The 24,461-nt window shown below is 34.3% G+C and overlaps 1 protein-coding gene across 3 annotated transcripts in view; it reads left to right on the forward strand.

Annotated features, from left to right (window-relative positions):
- The window catches only part of LOC125653992 (uncharacterized), a 71,757-nt gene that overhangs the window by 25,571 nt on the left and 21,725 nt on the right, over positions 1 to 24,461 (forward strand). Inside the window, exon 1 of one of the 3 annotated variants that reach the window (XM_048883707.2) lies at positions 17,236 to 17,606. The exons of 1 other annotated variant lie outside the window; for it this stretch is intronic. In XM_048883707.2, the coding sequence (XP_048739664.2) occupies positions 17,589 to 17,606 (18 nt within the window). In that variant the 5' untranslated portion in view covers positions 17,236 to 17,588. Of the gene's footprint in view, positions 1 to 17,235; positions 17,607 to 18,508; positions 18,612 to 24,461 lie in introns of those variants that run through there. One more of the 3 variants, XM_048883709.2, reaches the window with a different exon arrangement.

Consider the following 24,461-nt stretch of genomic DNA (forward strand, 5'->3'; position numbering starts at 1 on the left):
GCCATGTTAGGTAGCCAGTCAATTCGAATCCCGGTTCATTTCCATATTGGCACAATAGCATCTAGATGTGTACTAATACCCCACAAATATTTTAGCTAAATTGTTTAAATAATATACCACCCCAGTCCTATTAAATGATAATTATTCAAATAGCTAAACTCACGGCAGTGCGGCTTTCATTAGTCATGAGCGGTCGCGCCGGCCGGTCTCCATCTAATGTCCTTATGTAGCATTTTCGTTCATCTAGAGCAATATTTTACATTTACAAAAAGTGGTACAAAAATGTTTTAATTTCTATTAATTATTCGTGTTGATAATAAATGAAGAGCAAATACATAACATACAACCGATTTTATGAATAGATACCAATAGCAAGAGTTCGAATTGACCGACTACCTAACATGGCTACGTCAACAAACGAAATCATTTGAAGCTGCGAGTTTTCGGGTGGTGTTTGGCTTTAATGAATATTTGAAGGTATGTTTGGACACAAGTATATAGTAGGAAAATATGTTAAGATTTTTTTATATTGAGTTTATGAGACAGCAACACAAGAATACACTGATTTCAGGCCTCAACCGTCCGCAGCTTTATGTGACCCGTAAATCGAAGGTTTTTATAAGAGGTGGATCTTTTCAGAGAGCTAGTATGTACAGTTCTCCAGCTACACTGAATCCGCTCGAGAAAGTGGGAGGGCTGTAATCGACCAATGAAAACTCTTGTTGTATTACATCAAACATGTCATTCAAATTGTTCAATCGTCTCATTCAATTGTGTCGTCACACAATGCAATACTATATCGGGTAAAGCGTTCTAATTCAAAGGTGAATTGCGATAATGATTAGGCCCTTTAGTGATCAGCCTTTCTGTCCATCCATCTGTCTAGCTGTCCGACTCAATCTGATTTCAATACCTGAATACAAAATGGTCCTCTTCAAATACAGTTCTTTAGAACTACCTTTCTTCATACTGACATATGCTTACACTAGGGCTCTGGTCTAGAAATAAGATTTCTAGTCATAGCACTCTATGCTGAAAAAGTGTTTTACCTTGGATGAAGTGATTCCAGTTGAATGTTTTAGTTGTAACAGACATCTTACACTCTACAGTGATGGTTTTGTCTTCAACTATGTCTTTAATTTAAGAAGATCAGGTGTAATCACACTTTGATTTCCTTGCCATCTTTTGATTTAAGACTGAATAAATCCATGAAAATAATTTTTTTTTTTTTAAAAGCGGAATTGAAAAGTTCTTGAATCAAAGTTTTTAGTCATATTTAAGAACCTGACAGCCCTTAAATGTGGGCAAGATAAAGAATATTTGAGCTAGAATTTTGACTATGTTTTTGGCAAAGTTGGGCCTGCCAATTTTTATTTAAGCATCATGTTTCAACCATGCTGCTCTTATCCTTGTTATCTATGAATGTACTGTATATATTTTTAAAAAATGATTTACAGAAGATTAAGAAGTACATTCACTGTATATGCAAAGTGTTATACAGAGTAAATATATTAGAGAAATGAATGGTCAGCACAGGGCTCAACATTAACTTTTTTTCCTACTAAATGTCCATTCGGACAAGGGACAAAGATATTTACTTGTCCGAACTTCAACTTCACTTGTCCGAAAAAAAATTCAAAAATGATCTAATATTGTCAACTTGAAAACTGTATTTAATTTACTTAAGATATTAGTCCATTGTTATACCTGCTTGATTGATTTTTGATCTTATTCTTTTGATAAAAACAACAAACACATAAAACAAAACTTTATCTAGACTTCCTATCTTGAATCAATGACTTCGTCTAAGATCCATGGATGATTGAAAATAGTACGCAATAAGTGAACATCAATCCCGATCGAGTGTGACTCAGCTAGCTTACATAGCGATTGATATCGGGATTGAAGTTCATTTTTCATGCATTATTTCTGACTCTGAACTACCGATAAACTTTTCACCAAATTGTTTGGAGACTTCTTTACTTAAAAAAGCACTTGTCCAATCAGACAAGTGCCCATCAATACTCACTTGTCCGAAATGCATATCCACTGGTACCGGACAAGCGGATAAACGTTAATGTTGACCCCTGCAGCAAACATTCTGACCTTACAGTATAATTTAAAACTGTGCCATGGAAGAAAATTTGATAAACTGTACAATGGGAATTTTTTTTTATGAAAATGACATACACACAAACATATATATTTATTGACATTGTAATGTTTTATTTAGAAAAGAAGGATGTCACCAGATTCTGAGGCTAAAGTTTTTTGCGAAGCAGGCATATAGACAAGGACATTTTGATATCAAGTATATAATTATCAGACTAACCTAAAGGTACTATTTTCTTTCCTGTTGTAACTCAAACATGAGATGTTTCTTATTAGGGCTTTTCAACTTTCGTCGGAAAGACCTATTGTTATTGTGTTTTTTTATTATTCTTTTTATTCTCGACAGATTTCTGTCAGTGTTTTCAAGAAAACGGTGGTTACTAAGGATGAAGCTTTATAAAATTTGTGTAGATAAAATTACGGTGTGATGCAAATAAGCTTTTGGAGTTCCGGATCCTTTACTTCCGGTTTCTACAAGGATGAAAAGCGTTTTTCATTGGGACCCCATATCTTTAAAACTTTTAATCACAGTATAACGAAACATTAGATTTAGATTCATTACACTTTGAGCAACAATAGTCGTTACGAGCTCAAACTTCCATCTCCTGTCGTTTTCGAGATATTAAGGTCCCAAGATTATGAAAAGGGAGGTGTCAGTTTGAAAAACTGCAAATAAATTTCAAAAATTATTGAAGGTGTTCCATATTGTTAACAATGATATACTGAACAGGTTTGCGAAGTATCAATGAATGATGTTGAGTACTTCCGGTTCTATGACTCTTTGAATTTCTCTATGAGAGTTTCAATGTTAAAAAAATCAAAACACCTGCTACGTTTTCTCAAAAACCTCTCAAGCAATCCTTGTGATACTTTACCCAAGATATGTTTATACCATGCCGCACAGAGGAAAGGATTTTGGAATGAATCCTATAAGGGATTAGGAATCTGTAGGGATCAATGCAACGATCAGTCTTTCAACTATAACTTTTTTTTTTGGCTTTGAATTTCCAAATTGTTTCATAATTTGAATTCAACAATAGAAGGGCAATCTAAAAATCTGCAGCCGTGGGTCTCAATTTTGACCCCTTAAGGGAGTTTTTGGAGCTTAAAATATGCTACTTTTAAAAAAAGTCCTTAAGAATTATCTCTCTTGACATTTCAGAAACCTTGTTAAATCATATCATTACTAGGGATAAATAAAACATGTGTGCCAAGTTTCATTGAAATATATTAAGTACTTCCGGTTCTATGAATCTTTGAATATTTCCCTATGGGACCTTCCATGTTAAATAAAAAATACGCGTGCCACGTTTTCTCAAAAAGTGGTTAAGAATCCATTGTTATATTTTATCTGAATAATGCTATAGGTATGCCTCACAGAGGAAAAGGTTTTAGAATGAATCCTAAAAGGGATTGGGGAACTGTAGGGGTCAGAGCAGAAAACAGTCTTTGAACAGTAACTTTTTTATTCGACATCGGATTTCCAAATTGTTTCGTGATTTGAATCAAGCAATGAAAGGGCAATCTAAAAACATGGTCCATGGGTCATTATTTTGACCCCTTAAGTGACTTTCTAAAGCTCCAAATTTGTTACTTTTAAATAATAGTTCTTAGGAGTTATCTCCCTTGTTATTTTCAAAAACCTTGTTAGGTGTTGTTGAAACGTGTTGAGTTCTAATTATCATCGAAGTTTCATTGAAATATCTTAAGTACTTCAGGTTCTATGAATCCTTGAATTTCCCTATGGAGGTTTCAATGTTAAATAAAGAATATGCGTGCCACGTTTTCTCAAAAAGTTCTTATGCAAACCTTGTGATATTTTACGTGAATAATGCCATAAGTATGCCTCACAGAGGAAAAAGTTTTGGAATGAATCATAAAAGGGATTAGGGAACTGTAGGGGTCAGAGTAGGAAACAGTTTTTGAATTGTAACTTTTTTATTTGACATCGGATTTCCAAATCGTTTCGTGATTTAAATAAAATGACAAAAGTACTATCTAAAAACATGGATCTGTGGGTCAGTACTATGAGCCTTTAAGGGACTTTTTGAAGCATAAAATTCGTTACTTTCAAAAAAAAATTCTTAGGAGTTACCTCCCTTGTTATTTTCAAAAATATTATTAGGTATTGTCAAAACGTGTTAAGTTCTAATTATCATAGAAGTTTCATTGATATATCTTGAGTACTTCCGGTTCTATGAATTCTTAAAATTTCCCTATAGGGCTTCCAATGTTAAATAAAAAATACGCGTGCCACGTTTTCTCCAAAAGCTCTCTAGCAGTCCTTGTTATATCTTACTTGAATAATGCTATAGGTATGCCTCACAGAGGAAAAAGGTTTGGAATAAATCCTAAAAGGAATTAGGGAACTGTAAGGATCAGAGTCAGAAACAGTCTTTGAACGGTAACTTTTTTATTCGGAATCGGATTTCCAAACTGTTTCGTGATTTGAATCAAGCAATAAAAGGGCAATCTAAAAATATGGGTCTGTTGGTCACTATTTTGACTCGTTAAGGGACTTATAAGACTTTAAAAATTGGTACTTTCAAATAAAAGTTCTTAAGAGTTATCTCTCTTGCTATTTCAAAAAGATATGCTTCGTCCATGGAAGGCATATTAAGTTTTATTCAACATTGAAGTACTTCCGGTTTTTTTCACTTCCGGTGTCAAAAGCACGACGGTGAATTAGACTTGATTTTAGAAAAAGTCCTAAAACCTTCCTATTGGTCAATAGAAATCAATGAAACTTTTCAGTTAGATTCATTTTGTCTTGATAAACAAAAACGTTAGTGGTGACCTACTTCCGTTCCCAGTCATTTCCGAGATACAAGGCCCTTAAAATTAAGGGGAATGAGGTTTATGAAAACTAGAAATAAGAATCATGATTTATTACAGATACATAGTACTGTTAATAATGATAAATACAATCGGTCTTCCCAGTTTCAATTGAATATCTTCAGTACTTCCGTTTCAATTAATCCTTGAATTTGTACATGGAGATTTTCATCTTAAAATTGTCATAGCGTGTGTATTGAGTTATCTCTCTTTCACCGTGCATACAACTTACTCAATCTCCAGGTAGATATTCACCATCATAGGGCTATAGAGTTTTCCAACTTTTGTCAATGTTTTTGGATACTGTATTTGGATATAATGTAAATTTCTTGATTTTTCTTGTCGAAAAGCCCTTTGTTTTTGTTTTAACGACAAAAATTCTAGTTCTTTTTGTTATTATGTCGCTTACACTGACTGTATATTGAGGAATATAAACAGAAGAACATAAAGGAATGTAACAGTTTATAAAATACAAAGTTTTAAATTCGTTAATTCTTTTAAATATTGATTTTTATACAATGTAGCTGTAGCATTATGAAATAATGCACAAAGCATCATTTTTCATGTTTAAAAAATAAAATGATACACATAGAAAAAAAAAGAAGGTTAAGGAAATACAACTGTATACATTTGCACTCGGCATAATCTAAGTGTACTGTATCACAAAATTTTTGTGCCTTAGTATTGAACCTACTGTGGAAATTGCATTTCTATATTAATTTTTATACAGGGTCTGGTGTGTTTAGTACTACAGCACATGCAAGATGAGATTTTGTCCTCTAGTATGCTGGGGAGAAGATAACAAAGGCAGTGGCAGAGGAAAGAATGAAAACTGAGATTATTCTTCTACAGTCATGAGGGTCAGGAACTATATGGTACATGTAAAAAGAGTCAATAATAAATATCTTTATGACATGAGCTGACAAAATTAAGATTAGAAACAAATATACCAGGGTCCAGAAGAATACTTTTTAAAACCATTATGCTGCCTACTGCCATGACATTTTAATATGCCCCCCCCCCCCCCCCCCCCCCCCCCCCCCCCAACATGACAAACTAACTCGATATCAAATCAATATACCGTACGTTACCTATATACCCTACTGACCAATATCAAATTTTAGATGTTGCTTTCACTTGACATGTTTGACCTCGCAAATATATAGGGAAAATCTTTCAAGATCTTCTCAAGAACCACTGGGCCAGGAAAGTAGGAATTTACATAAAAGCTTCCTGACATAGTGCAGATTCAAGTTTGTAAAAATCATGGCCCTGGGGGTAGGATTGGGCCACAAATAGGGGATCAAAGTTTTATGTGCAAGTATACATGGGGAAAAAAATTCCCTATATAAGCACCACTTTGCCAGGAAAGTAGAAATTCATATGAAAGCTTTCTGACATTGTGCAGGTTCAAGTTTGTTAAAACCATGGCCCCAGGGGTAGGATGGGGCCACAATAGGGGATCAAAGTATATAGGGAAAATCATTAAAAATCTTCTTCTCAAGAACCACTGCACTATGAATGTTGACATTTATATGAAAGCTTTCTGACATAGTGCAGATTCAAGTTTGTAAAAATGATGTTCCCCGGGGTAAGTTTGGGGCACAATAGGATCAAAGTATGGAGGGAAAATCTTCGAAAATGGGACAAGATGACTCAGGTGAGCGATGTGGTCCATGGGCCTCTTGTTAAATATGTGATATTTGATTGTTTTTTCATGTAACTTATTAGTACATGTACCAATAAATGGTACCATTCCCAATGCACTAAAATGTTGATTTTTTCCTAATTTTGACACTAAAAATCCCAATTCAGCTCCTGACTTAAGGTAGCTCTCTACACTAAAGCTTATACTATTTATTACACTACTCACAAGATGGCAGTTTAAATGTTTTGTAAATTTATTTGTATCGATCAATTCGTTTGTCTATTATCATAGCTCGGTGGTTAAAGCATTGTGCTGGTGAACCGCAGATCTTGAGTTCAAATCTGCTAGAGTCTTTTGTTCGTATGTGTTGAAATAATTTTTTTGAAAATCATGTTTTTATCCAAATTTGCATATTTTCTGCTGTTTTGGCATATATACTTATTATACATCATCATATCTTTTGTGATTAAATCAATTCATACTGATTTGAGAAACTATTTCAAGGTGTAGTGAGCCACCTTAACAATACTTATAGGATGAAATGTACAAATTCACTTGGTTTTTTTTTTGGTTTTTGTTTTTGTTGCTTTCTTTTGATTTGTGCAGATCAGTCTTAATATTGCAAGACATGTTGTAGTCAACCTATTATCTGACATTGACAACTTAAAAATGTGAGAACTAGAGATAATACTGTTTAATAATTTGGAACAATGTAAACTTTGTAATGGAGAACCACTGGAAGCTCATACTTAGTATAAAGATGAGCTGTGGGTGTGTTATAACCTTGCTCAAGGTCATTCCTTCAAGTTCAATAGTTGAAAAGTATTAACAAAATTATTTTTGGATCAATAACTTTAAGTTGAGAATCATTGGAAGCTCATACATTGTTTTAAGATTTTTTAGGACCTAAGGGTGTATCATGACCTTGACCCATATCATAAGAACAAGTTTAAGGTTACTAGCAGAAAATTTCAAAATTCATGATAGGTCTATAATATTCTAATAGAAAACGATCGGGTGTTCATATTTCTCTCAAAGATTAGTTTTGACCAGGGGACATACATGTATGACTGGGACTTCAATTGAGCTATCTGAGTTTCATAGCATTGTGTTTTGTCTTTCAGGTAGTTCATGTAGATTCTGACAAGGCCATAGAGAAGGAACTGGGGAAAGGTTATCAATTGCTTAATATTTTAAATGCAAATTGATTTTAATTGGAAATTGTTAAATTATTTTCTTCTCAGTGTGGCCTTTTAGGGGTATTATACTCATTAGATTGATAGAAATACCCAATATACACTTCAGTATTCACCTTTTTTGTGGTCTACCTTATGCCCATTTATTGACAGTCTCCTTAATGACTGTATCAAAGTACTGGTTGCTATAGGAGATAAAGAGCAGACATATTATCCCTGAACATTATAATACTTTAAAATATTTATAGTTTTAATTATGGCCTTCTGTGAAATGCCAAATTACTGCAGTAACCGCATTATCTGTCTGTTCTTTCACCCATTTGTAAGTCTGCCTGTCTGTCTGCAAAAAGAATAATTCTGTGATGTCATAACCCATATAGGTCATAGGAAGAAGTTGAGGTTATATCACTTTGTCTGACAATTGACCATCAAACCTTTAGATACGATGCTATAATAGTTTGTTCGCTTTGCAACTCGTTCATATCTTATACAAATGATGTTGACCTAAGTAGAAGGAAGTCACCCAGGGATTTTTGAGTTTTATCGCATTGTCCCTGTGACATATTCATCTCCAATGATATTAATGTAACAGGAAGAGAGAAAATGCAACAGACCAGACCGGGATTCGAACCTGGGCCCCCTGAATCTCGACTAGTCAGGTGCTCTACCAACTAAGCTATCTAGCCACTGGCGATCGAACCTGGCTGACCGCTACAATAATATACATATAATAAATTCATGAATACATGGTTTTAGTTTTCCTTTTTATGCCGTCAACAATTTTTGTTTGCAGATGCTACCATACTGGGTGGTATAACTGATTGCATGTCGGACTTGACTAATGATTCTGTTTTTTCTGAGATTGGTAGGTTTTTTTTTTATTTGACCATCAGAATAATCTTGAGAGTATATATTTACTGTGCTGTTCGTCGTATAACTCAGTCATTTAGTGTCATTCAACCTTGAAATTTCTATTTTTAGTATCTTTGACATCTTCAGAACAGCTAGTTTACAGATTTTAACAGCATGTACATGTATGCTATACTTGAATGTAGAATCAAATTAAAACTAAGTCTGATTGAACAGCACAATTGAAAACACAGTTGCAGTTTTGATATAATAACAGGCATAAGTATATTGTACATAATCATGTTAAGGTAGTATCAATTAATGTTTAAAAGGTGCTGTTGATTCTCTTCAACTAGAGCAGACAGTCTCTTTTATACCCGTCTTTACCAAAAGAAAAAAGAAAGAAAATAGAATTTTTTTGGGATTGTAAATGAATAAAAATTCATTTTTGAATGTGTACTTGTCCAACCATAGCTTGGCTAATTTCAGTAATTTTCTTAGTAGACACCAAGGAGATGCTGTAAAGACAGATCCAGTTTCGAAAAAGAAAAATGTAAGTAAACTCTGGACAAAGGATAAATTAAATGTATTGGGGAAACTAGATGTAGTTATAGTTTCACCAATGAATATATATCTTGTGACACTCCATACACTAATAGATGCTCCACAAGGGTATTGTACAGCCGGGGATCAAATATTGTGACAGTAACCATAAAAAAAATATTGTGTAGCTTTTATTTGACTCAAATCATATCAGTTAAAATTAATACTATTGAATAAAAGTTGTTCAAACCAAAATATCAGAGAAATTGAAACTCGTGCTTTTCAAAAATATGTTTAAAAAAGTTTAATGGGTAGAAGGATATGGTAGCACAGTGGGTAGAGTTGGCTGCTTCATGATCGGAAGATTTTGGGTTCATGCCCCGAGCAAACCCTAAAATTTGGCACAGTTGGTATGCAATGAGAGATAGATCAAGTAAATTTTTCATCAAGTGATTTTTTCTCAATGAAATATGTATTTCATAATTAAGTACTACAGTCATAATTATATTGAATGTATAACTGTATATAGTAAAGCAATTTTGTGGCTGCTTAGTCACTGTTGGTCAGGTTAACAGGATCTGCCTCCTTTTCTTGGAGGGATTATACTGACTGGTCTATTTTTCATTTGCGAAAAAAGTATTTTTTCATCATAATTCTTATTGATATTTCTAAATCTATGTTAAATATAGTCCCTGTCACTTTAAAAACTTTTCTCTGTATTTTACTATCGATATATCAAAACCTTGGATATCTCAAAGTTTTTTTATTGAGTTTGAGATAACTAAGCTTGACTGTATTTTTGTTTTAAAGGATTTTTCTATTGTATTGTTTAATTTCCCCCCCCCCCCCCCCCCCCCCCCCCCCCGAGTCCAGGGATCTAAGATTGGAGGCATGTTGTTTTGGTCCTGTCTGTCATTCTGTCTGAAACTTTGCTGAACATGTTAGGGATCAAATTTCCATTCCTGAAAACATCAGTCCAACATTATGCCACAAACACCTTTACATTAAGGAATATATTTCTATGCCCCTGAGATTGAAGATCGAGGGGCATATTGTTTTTATCCTCTCTGTCATTCTGTAATTCTGTCTGAAACTTTTAACCTTGTTAATAACTTTTGAACAGTAAGTGCTAGAGCTTTGATATTTCACATGAGTATTCCTTATGACAAGACCTTTCCGTGGGTACTAACATTTTTGACCCTGTGACCTTGACCTTGGAGTTTGACATACTTTTGGAAAACTTTAACCTTGCTAATGCCCGGTAACTTTTGAACTGTAAGTGATAGAACTTTGGTATTTCACATGAGTATTCTGTGTGAGAAGACCTTTCCATTGGTACTAATCATTTTGACCTTGACATTTGACCTACTTTTTAAAAAATTGACATTGGTCATAACTTCTAAATGGTAAATATTAGAGCTTTCATATTGCACATGAACATTTCTTGTGACAAGATCTTTCTACTGGTACTAAGATATTTGTCCTTGTGACCTAGCTTGGCCATCTTTGGAATTGGCCATTATCGGGGGCATTTGTGTTTCACAAACACATCTTGTGAAGCATATAAATGTAGTTTTCATACAATATTGTCAAAAATTTAGAGGGGGAATTCCAAGACTGATATCATTGATCTGAAGAAAAATTCTCTAACAATTGTTTAAACTGAACAATAACCAAATTTTCAACATAACATCAAATGGTACATTGGAGTCATCATTAAATTTCTTCTAGTAAGAAATGATGAAGAAAATTTTCATTTAGATTAATGTCTGCAAACAGATTTGGGATTGAGAATTTAACTTAAATTGTCGACGTACAACAGTCAGCTTAATAATTATAATGGTGGTATTATTTGAATGTCCCATGCCAAAATAGTAGTCAGGGTTTGATACAGATTGCACCTGACTCCGGCTCATGCACCTTGTGTCAAAACCTGACTACTATTTCGGCAAAGTACGTCCAAATAACACCACTATAATATAATTACATGTATCACACTATGGGTTAAAACTGTGAAAAATAAGTTTTGGGGTTTTTTTTCCACAGTGAAATGGTCTAAAGAAGATACTGCATGTTTGACCAATTAATTTCAAAAATATGTGCAGACTAAATGTGCTGCCAGACAATTACAAAATAAAGGATACCTTCTAAGTGAGTACTTTTTAGTATTTTTTTTTAACCTAAGCCAGTAAAAAAAATGATGCTCTCTTAATTTGTTTATATGATGATTATGCTTATCGGTACACATTGAAAAGATTAACAGCATAAATGATAATTAAAAAAACTTTGATGTATATTTTCACACATTTATTATCAGACATTTATCATGAAATCTAAAATGATGCTTGCAATAAACATTGGTTTTAATTTTTCTTCTTTTCCATTTACAGGCAAGAAAGAAATAAGAGATTTTATGGAAGCCCATATTCTGGCATCCATATGCCATTTTCGATGAAAGAACAGTACCTCAAAATACGAACAAAATTATTCAATGAAAGGAAAACAATTTGAACAAATGACAATGAAAAGTTGAAACAAATGGAAGTAGAAGAAGCTTGTCACTCACTTAAAATTCTTAGTTCATCATACATTCCTTCATGTATATACATGAAAATATTGTGTATCAAGTCTTAGTTCTCTGTGATTTATTGCTAATGCTAAATAAATGAATCATATAACAGAGATTATATAAATTCAGTAGACAATGAGACTGTCTTACATGTAATGTTTCAGATGGGTATTAAGCTCTGAGATCTTAATTTGAAATGAAAAGCTATTCTTTTTTTAATTTGGTATGAAGCATCTGGGGGACATAAACTGTAAATGTCAGGATTCCCGCATCCCTGGGGCCTTAGGGGCGGGGCAAGAACTGCCAAAACTTGACCAATTTTCAAAAATGTTGTTTTCTACAACCGTGTATATTTATGGAAAACTAAATGCATAGTGATGTCGAGCAGGGAGGCCTCAACCAAAATTGTAAATTTCATGATCCCCAGGATAGTGGTTTTGACCCCAGGGCAGGGCCAAACTTACTATATTGTGTTTATCTGTAAAACACTTAAAAATAACATCTTCTTTAGTGCTGTTGATAATACATTGAAACTAAATGGATATTTAGAAAGAGCAGGTATTCCTTTACCAAAATTGTAAATTTGAAGATCCCTTGGGTAGGGGTTTGGTATTACCGTGGGGTCAAAATGGTCAGTTATTAAATGTGTGAACAATAGAAATTTTAAACTTCTTGATAACCATCATTCCAATCTTTTCAAATTGACTAATTTTCAAAAAAATCTTCTCAACAACTGCACATGTTTAAGAAAAACCAAATGCATAGTGATGTAGAGGAGGAAGGCATCTACCAATATTGTAAATTTCATGATCCCCAGGGTAGGGGTTCTGACCCCAGGGTAGGGCCAAACTTAGTATATGGTATGTATGTGCAAGTTTGTTGATATTGTATAATGTAAATGCATGCTTAGGAATAGCAGAAAAGGATGTACAAAAAATGGTAATTTTACAAACCAGGGTTTTGACTCTGGGATGGATCCAAATTAGTCTAATATTTTAATGTTAATACACATATTATTTAAAGCCTTTCATCAGTGTATGCACTTTTGAGGGCATTGAAAAACACATCTTGTTTTGTACTGTTGCTGAACATTAGAATTTAGCTTAGATATTTAGAACAGGAATTTTTTTCTAAATTTCATAGCCCTTGGGAGTAGTGATACTTTTTCGCTAGTACTCGCCCGATAAGGCATGTGGGCCTCTTGTTTAGGAATAAATATGTAATCTTAAAATGCAACAGTTAATTAAGGAAATAAGCAGAAAAGAAAAAATGGTCTGCTTAAGCATGTATATACACTTTTGTGGTCTCCTTTATACATGGTATATACTTGGTCTTCTTAAACCCCGGAGGATCTTCATAAAATATATACAGGTCAACTTAAAACCTCCAAAGTATTTACAAAATATTAAGGAGACCAGAAAATATGTATATTTATTACGAAACAATATTTAGTGTTGAGATGGCCATATTTATATTTTTGAAGCCTTAAAGAATAAATTTAACTAAAAGTGTAAATCAAAATGTCTCAAATAAAAAAAAAAATGAGAAAAGTCTACTTAAATGCCTCAGAATAAGTACGGTCTACTTTATGCCCAACTCCTTATATATATATATACACACATATTAATTGCTTTTTGCTGACAAAAAAGGTGAAATGGAAGGTATACTAGGTCTCTTTTCAAAAAGATATTTGAAGTATTTAGTTTAATGTCGATGGATTATATCAACTGCTTTCAATACACAGTCCAAGAAAACTACACAGTCCAATAAAACTATGCAGTCCAAGAAAACTACACACTGGAAGAGGATTAACTTGTCTGTAAATGGCCATGTTGTTTATATGTGCATCTTGCAATGTATACAATTGATTTACAATGAATGACAAATATTCAGACATTTATAAAAAAAAAAACAAAAACAAAAAACCCCATATATATATATATATATACCACTGCATATATCTAATGGCTCTAGAAAATCTAACAAACTGAGCGAAATTCCAGGTACATGCAAACATCAGAAATGTAATCTAATAACTGTATTCTGGTACCCTGATATTCGCTTACATTCTGAAAAATAATTTTGAAATCGGAGCGATACTTTCAATTGAAAATGAACTCTTCCCAAGTCTCCATAGATGATGAAGTATGGGGTGGTTTGACGTCTTCGTATTCAGTGAAAAATTCTCGAGTGGGACGTTAAATAATATGCAATCAATCATTCTAATGAAGGCGATTGAATAAAGACCTATATTTCATACCATATAAGATTATAGGTTTTACAATTAATTTTGTCAAACGTATCAAGATTACATATGTACAATCTATGTAGACGTATATTGCTTTGATATCTTTATCAATTTACAGACTACATGTATGCTGAAGGGTGCTCAACAGTTCAAATATTGTAAAATTTCACCACGATCCGCGAAGTTCACGTAAAAACACGGTCTAGTACATCCCGTCTAGACTTCCCTCTTCAGTCCGATAGATGCTGAGTGCATGGAGAATATTTTTCCTTCCCGTTTTCAACTCACTATAAATTAGAAATCTTCAATAGTTTCCGTTTTTAGATATGAAATAAAATTCTACACGTAGACACTTGTATCTTCCCGGGATATAAATATATATATATATATATACATGTATGAACATGAAGTCTGTGTAGATTAGTGTAGTTGTAGTGCTAGATGTATTTATATGTGGTTTTTGTTATTATTCTCTCTTGATATTGGCCACATTATGTAATTCTTTTCGTTTGTCCGGAAGAAGGAACGGGTCGTCCTGAAAATTTGACAATCTGGTTGTTCGTGTCGTTGGTCATTGTAGTGCTTTATATATATATATATATATATATATATATATATATATATATATATATATACGTGTATATATGTACGTGACAATGAATGTATATATATGTACGTGACAATGAATCAGTTCTGAGGATGTGAAAGTAGAACACAGCTTGCTAAAGGATTTTGCTGTTTTCTACTTCCGGTATCTTATAACAGTGCGACATTTAACTCTGGACACGACAAAAGTCCGGAGTTTCGCCAACCCTTTTATTAAGGATACAAATAAACCCTTTACAAAAAAAGATGGGATTTTATGTCCACAAGACATGCACCAACATTTACACTTGTGCCTATTTTAGTTTTTAAGATATTTCACCTGAAATCAAAAAATCCCATGGGATTTTTAATCCCACTTGGAGGATTTTCACTCCCACCAAAAATCCCATGGGAGAAAAAAAATATAATTTCTCTCATAGGATTTTAACTCCCATATTTAAACTTAATATGGGATACAATGTCCCATAGGAGGAAATGTCTCATAATGAACATGAAATGGCAGTAAATATCCTATTTGAGCATGAATGGGAATATGTATAAACACTCTATAGGCTATGTAGTTATAGTAGGCATACATACATGAATTGTCTTTGAATGGGTTATTATCCTCCATAAAATCCTAATTTGATACCCCTCCCCCCCCCCCCCCCCCCAATATCAAATAGAAATCTTTTGACGAGATGCGGGAGCCCTATACAAATCTTATGAAGTTATACTCTGTCTCCCTCTCTGGCTGCCTCCTCCCCCCTCTCTCTCTCTCTCCCTCTCTCTCTCTCTTCCGGCGTTTTCGTGCGAGGTATAGGCGGATTTTTTCTTCTTGATGGATGAAGTTCTGTGTGTCAGCTTTCCGATTATCCGATAAAAGAGGTCAAACCCAAAATCTCGTTTTCAAGCAACATGTATTCAATGTCAATAAATTTGCGTATCTTGCAGGATGGCTAAATATAATTTTTGCTTGATAAATAAATGTTGATGAATAAATTTTACAGGTTGTGAATAGGAAATTTTCCAAACGTTTATTTTGAAAGAGCAGCGTGTACTTAAAGGTGTGGAATTTTAGCAAGAATTAGTACATGTGTATTGTAGAATTCAATATCGGAGGGAAACCTGATGGAAAAAAAGAAGCATGAAGCAGGTTGCTGGGTCATTATTTAGTAGTGAAATCGGTAAATCCGCACCCCCCCCCCTCCAAAAAAACAAAAACAAAAAAAAAAACGCGACTTCCTTTGACATTTTCTCCAATTTCAGCATAGAACGGCGAACGACACGCACAGGAATAGGAAATTTACGTCACACACTACTGTGATGAAAAATCATATGACGTAATTCTTACCTGTGCAGTCATCCAATCAGAATCTTGGGGTAATCAGCCAATGATTGATAGCCATGCCATAGAGCATGCAGTGGAGAATCTGGAATGGGGATTACAAAGATTGTAACCCCACCTCACCCCCACCCCCGCCTTCCGTATTGAATTTTTTTTCAACAAAAGTGACCATTTTTAAATTTGGGGTATGAAATCTCCCTTTGGGCGGAAAGGGCCACGGTATATCATCTTGGGTGCCCCTCCACTTTAAACCACCTTGGGCAGCAGAGTATATGCACATGATCTGCTGGGGCGGATTAATTTAGTGGGGAGGGACCCCCCCCCTCTCTTTCTCTCTCATTTTCAGTGTAATAGTTTGTGGGTGTTTTAACTTACAGTCTAATCTTTCGCTCGGCAATATTCGGTAATCTTGAGTCGGTATTCAGAACAAGCTGGAAGGAGGGGGGGGGGGGGGGGGGGGGGCAACATCTAATATTGTTATAGCTTCTATTAGATATAAGTGATCTTTTACGTACTTTTCCTAACCTCCTCCCTACCCCATAATACCCTTTGCTGGTGTACATAATATCTTATGGAGATCAAGATTGGGACAGTTTTTATGCATGAAAATGTTCACCGATTTACTACTTGTTCCCGTAGTTTTAATCGTTATACTCAGTCCTTATTTTCAGACTGAAATAATAAAATTGTCGATTTGATGTTTACTCCCAATAAGCAGGGGGCCTTGGGGCCGCCTAGAACTGAGCTCTGCGGTAAATGGTGCAAAATCCTGCATTCTGAGCATTTCCTGGCACTTCTTTTTCACTTTAAAATTGTCTACTTCTTAAACAAAACTTTTATGTTACACAAACGCATTAATAATTTTTAATTAAGTGATACTTGTATCTGACGAAAATATCGTAAATTTATATAGGCCTAGGCCTGTCAGTGGTCTTTCTTTTATCGTAGAATTAAACGATATACATGTACTGGTGTTGATAAAATTGAATGGGAACCACCTTTCATATTATTTTGACTCAAAGACTCGTCAAAATTGAATAACTCTCAAACTCAACTCAAAAGAGGATCGGACCCCCTGCCCTCTGGATCCGTCCTTGATATCTTAATTATTGTACATTAAATAGGCCTAGTGAATGCCCCATGCGATCGAACAATAGGAAGAAATATCACAGGCTCTCGTCGTTTTAAATAATTATACATTTAAAAAAATGTATTCCAGTATTCAGTTTGTTTGCAGGAAAATGTACAGGTTTTTTTTATCATATGCATATATTTCGAGAGCATGCGGAAGAATAATGAGATTTAAAGGCGGTTGTAGTTCTGATATAGGCCTACATGTATACATGCGTTCAAGTGGGGAAGTGGGGAAAGTTCAATAGCTGCGCAATATAATGCATAATATACCACCTAGTCATCAACTAATGAAAATAAGGATGTAAAAATAATGGGGTTACTTGTGAGATGTGTTATAGGTGAATTTGTTTTTTTTTATTAGTGTTTACAGTTAGTTTCAAGATTTTCTTAATGAATATCCGAGTAGGAAAACATTTATTCCGGGTTTTAGTCCGTTATTCCATCCAAGTTTCACTACTAACGTTAATGTTATCTTTCCTTGTCGTCTGCTGAGAGAAGAACCCGGCGCGAATCGTGTCATCATGGTCATTAGTGGAAAAGTAAGTAGATCTAAATAGTTTAAAATTCTAACATAATTTCATGTTTTGTACATATTGGTACCAAACTGAACACAATGTGGGTCATCAGCAGTCAAAAATAAGCCAATGCAACACCACTAATATGATTTTAAGAAATGACTTGTCATTTTTCATTCAAACCACAGGGGCTCGTCACGAATTGACCCTCTCTATTCTATATTTACGTGTAAATATAGAATAGACGATGTCAAATTTAATAAGACAAAAATTTCGTGACGAGCCCCTTGTGTTCAGATATCATATGAATAGGCCTACTTGTTTTAACACACCCACACATTTCCAGAATTATATTTTCCCAGCATCACCATTTATTATATAAATTTACATTTGTTACATTTGTTCGCTAAAATAGGCATGATGATGATTTTCGTATGATTAATTGAAAAATAGACTAACAAAAAACGAGTACAGAATTGTTTTATTGAATTCAACAGAACTATGAAAATTCTCTCCCCAGCCCGTTTCCCTCCCACCCACCCCTTCTCCCGATCAATCTTGACATAAACACAGGTAAAACCGGCAAAGTGCTTCAAATTCGATTATCTATTAAATAAGTTCAAATTTGTTCCTATCAATTCTCAACCCAAATCCACAGTTAGCCATCTCTAAAACAAGACCAACAAGCTGATTCTCATGATCCGATGTAAACACGGGAGGCTGGGCACAGGCACTTGTTTCATACATAAGTCCCCCCCCCCTCCTTATTAATACCACAAGGTACCTAACTATATTTCGGACACCTCTCGCTTCAAGTCTCATTTTACGATTAGTTCGCTATTCATCCTCACTTTTGTGATATAAGTCGCTTTAATAGACATTGTCCTTGCTGGTATATCGTTTTCAGCACCTTACACGAAGCCCCATGTCTGTAAACTACTTGTTTATTCATCGATTCCTCCTGTGGAACAGTTTCAGACGATCCATCTACTACAACAACTTCCTGTCGTAAGATCAAAATATTAGAATGTAAGGACAAGGTACGTTTGGGACCAAATTTGGCCCCGCGTCCAAATTAAATGAGATTTCTCAAAAAAATTTCATAGGGTGTATACTTCCATAAAATGGTTATGATATCTTCGTAAAAAGCTTTACTTATGTATAATACATAATTATGTAAATACAGTATAGTTTACGATAACGTTACGCCATTTTGACGTTACTTTATGCGACGTCATGAACAAGAAAGCTATGTCATGAACTCAACATGAAAATAATCCAATTTATGTCGCCATATGCTCAAAGTTTTATTAAACAAATCTGCACTATGATTTTTATTTGAAAAGTTTAATTGATTTTTTCCCGAAAGTTTTAATCAATTGTAGATGATTCGATGCGGTGGATGCTGTGATTTGTAGGAAGATTAGTGTAATTTTGTATCAAAGAATTGTAGAGCAACCCATCTATATTTATTCAATTTTAACATTGTATTTACATTTGCATCCGATTTGCATTGTTTTAATCTAAATTAAATGAATATCATATATGTAGGTAGCGCGTGGTTACCTTAAGTTATTCTTGTGTGTATATGTACACTTTGTTCGTTTTTTTTTTTTTTCGAGCGCACTAAATGTTTTCAGCGAAGGAACACGCACTAACCAATGCTACATTGGATTGTACATGTAGTAAAAAGAACATGAAATTCATTTAGAATATATGTGAAAAGAAATATTATAAATCGAACTTGAAAACTTTTTTTTTAATTCAACACATGACAATGGGACCGAATGTGAGCCTTATAGGATGTGATAAGATTTACAAACAATGTGATAAGTTCTACACAAGAGTTGAGACTGACACCATGAAAAACCTAACAAAAAATAATATTATCGGTATTATATTCAATGTTTTAGCATATACACTTGCATCTATTTACACTCTTTATTTGAAAAAAAAAATATTCAGGCTCCTGACAATTATCTTTATATAACAAATCTTTCAATGCATTAGTATTTACGCAAAGGAAAACAGTTTGAATCATAAATCATATTCAGTGTCTCAAACCACGTCCGAAGTCCTCATGGGAGAGGATCGTATATTTTTGACACCCCCCCCCCCCCCCTTCTACCTTTTGATACATGCCGATTTAGTCGGAGATATGAAAATAACCTTGGTTTCCCTGTCTAATAAATCATTCAACAATTCCTTTTCGGCCAGTTTCTAATTTGATGAATGAAGCAGAGATTGTCTATTAACAGTACCAAAGTCAATCACTGTGACAGTGCATCAGCATATATAATGCTGTCAGTCAAAGATATTTATATTTTCCAGCAATTGTCAAAATAATGAAAGGTGTAAGATCGAATCAGTTTTTGACACTAAGTTTTTTCACTATACTAGTGAAAAGGACTACTAGAATCTATAATTTACTAGTCTTGCTGATTTGTGACTACTCCGGCTGCTGAAAGTAGACGGCCGAGTCGCGTTGCGACGAGGGGAAGAGTGCGGGAGGGGCTTGTCCCCTCTTAAAGAGAGTGGGGGTCCGGGAAAAAATTCAAAATCAAAATGCAAATTGTTCATTTGAGACAAATAAATGAAAATTTTATGACCAAATCTAGCCTCTTTTTCCTGATTCTCTCATCAAACCATCATATTTATGCTTGAATATCATGAAGAATACGTCGATGTGTAGCATAGTACTGTATTTTGTCGAATATGATATGCACTTTTTTTCAAGGATTTTTGGTGTGAGAAAGTGGTGCGCATTGTTTACCAAATAGGTTTTTTTTCCAGGCGAAAATCGGCGGTTAAGTAATGTTTTACTCGGAGACATATCGTATGCTTGTTCACGTTGTTCACCTAATCGATCTCAAGAAAATTACTACAGAACGTAAAATTGTAGAAAATATTATACTTAACAATATGTAAATAATTAAATTATAATAAAACAGCCAATTAAGTTTCATTCGATCTTACATTCATATTAGATATTCATCATCGTGCAAAAGTGCCACGATATCATCAGACCGTGACCATGACAGGTGTAGCGGTGATCGCTGTCGCTGGTGCTCAGGGTCGCTCTAAATATAGCGGTAGCCCTGCTATTCGACGCTCGCATAATTCGACCCATAGGTAATTGTAAACATTTTATATGGTTGTAATCAGCAATTCTTATGAAGTATGGTGATGAAAAAAAAAAGACAATAAAACAATTGGTATTATTGAATTATTTTGTTTTGAAAACCAGAAAATGCTTTGGTTTTTAATTCTACATCTGAAATTGTGATCGGCATATGAACTTCATTTATGCACATATTTTAATGAGAAGACGTGCATTTTAACTAATATATTAAATTATATAACTAGTGCAGCTCCTTTAGCAAAAATATCAACAGAAACTTACTAATAATTATTCATTTTACATGCAAGAATCATCGAGATCGGCATCCCACCAATGTCGTCCTGTACTCGAGTCTCGACTGATTTATTCCATGATTATGATTATGATAACAATACATTGAAAGTAAGATAGTGGTTTAAAAAGAAAAGGTGAATATTATTGTTTTTATTGTCGATGATTTAATTGCTAGTATGAATAAATGCGAATCATGACAGTCTAATTCAAAACAAAGTTGTGACTCGAATTTCCTCTATTGTGTTTTTTAATATCGAAAAGCCATCAGCTATGTCAATGAAGTATTTTTATATAGGTGTTTAAATGCTTAGATATTTAGTTTTAATTTTTTGCGCAATTACTTATGAATTTAAAGCAGATTTTCGACATAGTTTGTGGTCAGAATAATCCAAGCCCCATGACTAATTTTCATTTGTAATTAAATGAGCACAAAGCACAACTAGCCAATCCAATAAACTTATCATGGTTATGTAACACTAAACTGACTAAGAAGATAGGTGCCTGTTTTTGACCGACTCAGGTTTACATTTCTAGGTAAACATCATATCTATAGATATCTAGTCTTTTTCAATGATGATATCAGACATTCAGTATTTGAAAAGTGGATAATTTATGATGAATTAATGTAAAACTTATACGGTATCAATTTTGATGCACCAGATGCGCATTTCGACAAATAATGTCTCTTCAGTGATGATCAACCGAAATGTTTGAAATCCGAAATAACTATGAAGTTTTAGATCTAAATATAGCCAAAAACAGCGTGCCAAAAAAGTGGAGCCAAATTCGTCCAAGGATAAGAGCTATGCATGAGGAAGATAATCCTTAATTTTGAAATGAATTTCTAAATTTTATAACAGCAATTAAATATACATCCGTATTTTCAAGCTAGTAACGAAGTACTTAGCTACTGGGCTGTAGAGACCCTCGGGGACTAACAGTCCACCAGCAGAGGCCTCGACCCAGGGGTCATAATGTAAAACTTATACGGTACCAATTTTGATGCACCATGTTAATAATGGAGATGTGGAGTTCATATCCCATTAAAGTAATTTACTTCACGTAGTTCAAAACACGTGAAATTAGTTTAAATTAATTTCTTTGAAAACATGCCAGAAGAAAATTTATACTAATGCAATAATCAATTATCTTTGGAATGAACAATATGAATTATTTACCCTGTGAAAAACGAATAGAAAACATCCTATATATTGGACATTCTCGAGCATACAGTAAAAATGAGCATAATCATTTGCGTGAGATTTCTATATGGTAGAGCCTTGATATTTAGAGGTCAAAGGGCAAGTATTATGACATCATTTACTGATCCTTTTAATTCTTTCTGCATTGAATTTGTCAATTCTCCAAAACATCCCAATTTCCCTCATTGTGATACATTTTAATCTGTGATCCATTTCAATCAGTCTGTTGATTTTTTGTTGGATTTGAATTATACATTTTTTTCGAAGAAATCTTTAGAGTAGCATAATTTCATGTGAATTTGCAATTTTTGAGCTACGTCTGTTCTATATTGCACTCAAATACAGTGGCAGATCTATACCTTACTGTGGGGTTTGGGGGGAGGTTAACCCATTTAAAAAGAATGATTTAAAATGGTGCATTTTAAGGCATTTCTTGTTTTTTCTTCCCTTCATTTGTAGTCACCACATCTTTTATATGTTTGGGTGTGGTAAAACAAAAAAGAAGACCCCCCCCCCCCCCTCCAATGAAATATGCTGGTGTGACGTGTTTTGGAAATATTAAACACCAAAAAAAAAAAAAAGATAGTTGAGGGTCGGGGGTAAAAATTAGGGACTGTCGGGTAACTGTAACCACACATGTTTTTATTTGGCCTGAACAATAATGAAGAAAACTACACTTAAATTATCTAGTTCAAATCAAACCGCCACCTATTTGCACCTTGTACAACTTTTACAGACCATACCCTAGTCAGTTCTGGCAAAATATGAAACGGTCAGTCTGAAGAGCGACTCCAGTCACCGACGCTCATAATTAATTCTAAATAATTATTTTCCCCATTTTTTCTCTCCCGAATTCTGAAACTACACTTAAATTATCTAGTTCAAATGAAACCGCCACCTATTTGCACATTGTACAACTTTTACAGACCATATCCTAGTCAGTTCTAACAAAATATTTAAAATTAAAAACATTTCATTAAAAAATATTACGCAAGAGAACATAGCCTTAACCCTTGTTAAAAATTTGAATTAGGCGCATATTACATTTGAATTGGAAACCCCCCAATGATACCAGTCTTTCAGCTCAGTTTTTTTGCATGAAGGACACCCCACCCCCCTTCAGCATAATGCATTCATACATGCATAATAAAGCCTTTTACTGAAGAAAGTATATAACCAATATTCCACACCAATTGCAATAGGATATATTTTTATTCTTTTCAATTACATTTCTACTTTGGCTAATTTTTTAAAAAAGATATGCCAATTTTATACATATATTTCGGACCATAAGACTGAACACAAATGATTTGTGGATTTTTATGTGTTTGATAGAAAGTTCGGTGAGGCTGTATGCTGGTAATTAGGGAGTATATGTTTCGAATCTCTCTGAATGTATGTTATTTGAGGCATCTTTTTGAAATATTTCTGTGGCCCTTAAAAGGACCGGTTTTCTTCTCGAGCTTTACTCTGTCAGAAGAGCTCTCCTTATTTGTGCGCCATATTTCCATAGGTTTCCCTGGGAAATATGAACACCATCAGCCGCAAAGTCCTGGGGATATTTCAGTCGAAGTAAAATAAATCTTTTTCCGAGCTTTGCTCGCAGAATTGTGTTGATCCTGTTCCTCTTCCTCCTGAAGATATCGCTTGTCAGACCAGGGATCTTCTTGAAAGTACCACCCCTGTCTAGAATCTGTCCCACGAGAACAGTTCCAACTCTGCTGTCTTCTAGGACCTGCACCAGTTGTAGGACGTTTTCAGCCACCTTTCTAGGTTTTCCGTCAACGCTTATTTCGTTTCCACAGAGATGAATGAAAACTCGATCAGGGGAATACTGAAGCAGGTTTTGCAGGCAGGTTTGATCTGGCTCCTTTGCTGTCATGCCACCAACTCCAAAATATTTTATTCTCGTGTCTGCTTCGGTAGATCTTCCGAGACGCGAGACAAAAGACGATCCAAAGACGGCAGCTTTCATGATGATATTAAACAACTGGACGTCGATACCGTGGCTTTTGTACATACTCGTGAAGCCAGTCCTATCATATTATTGGCTGACTGCAAAGAGTGAGATTCACTCAAAGTACTTCTCATTTTTACGTAGTTCCTTGTCATGAATTTGATATAAGAAAATTGTAATTTTATGATATTAAAAATGATTCAAATAAATGTTCGTAATTAGAACCAGGATCATGAAAATATATCAATCTTTAAAGTCATAATTGATATATACATTGTGCTGAAATTATGTACCTTTCAAACCAT

This window comes from Ostrea edulis, chromosome 7, assembly GCF_947568905.1.
Source record: "Ostrea edulis chromosome 7, xbOstEdul1.1, whole genome shotgun sequence".
NCBI lineage: Eukaryota > Metazoa > Mollusca > Bivalvia > Ostreida > Ostreidae > Ostrea > Ostrea edulis.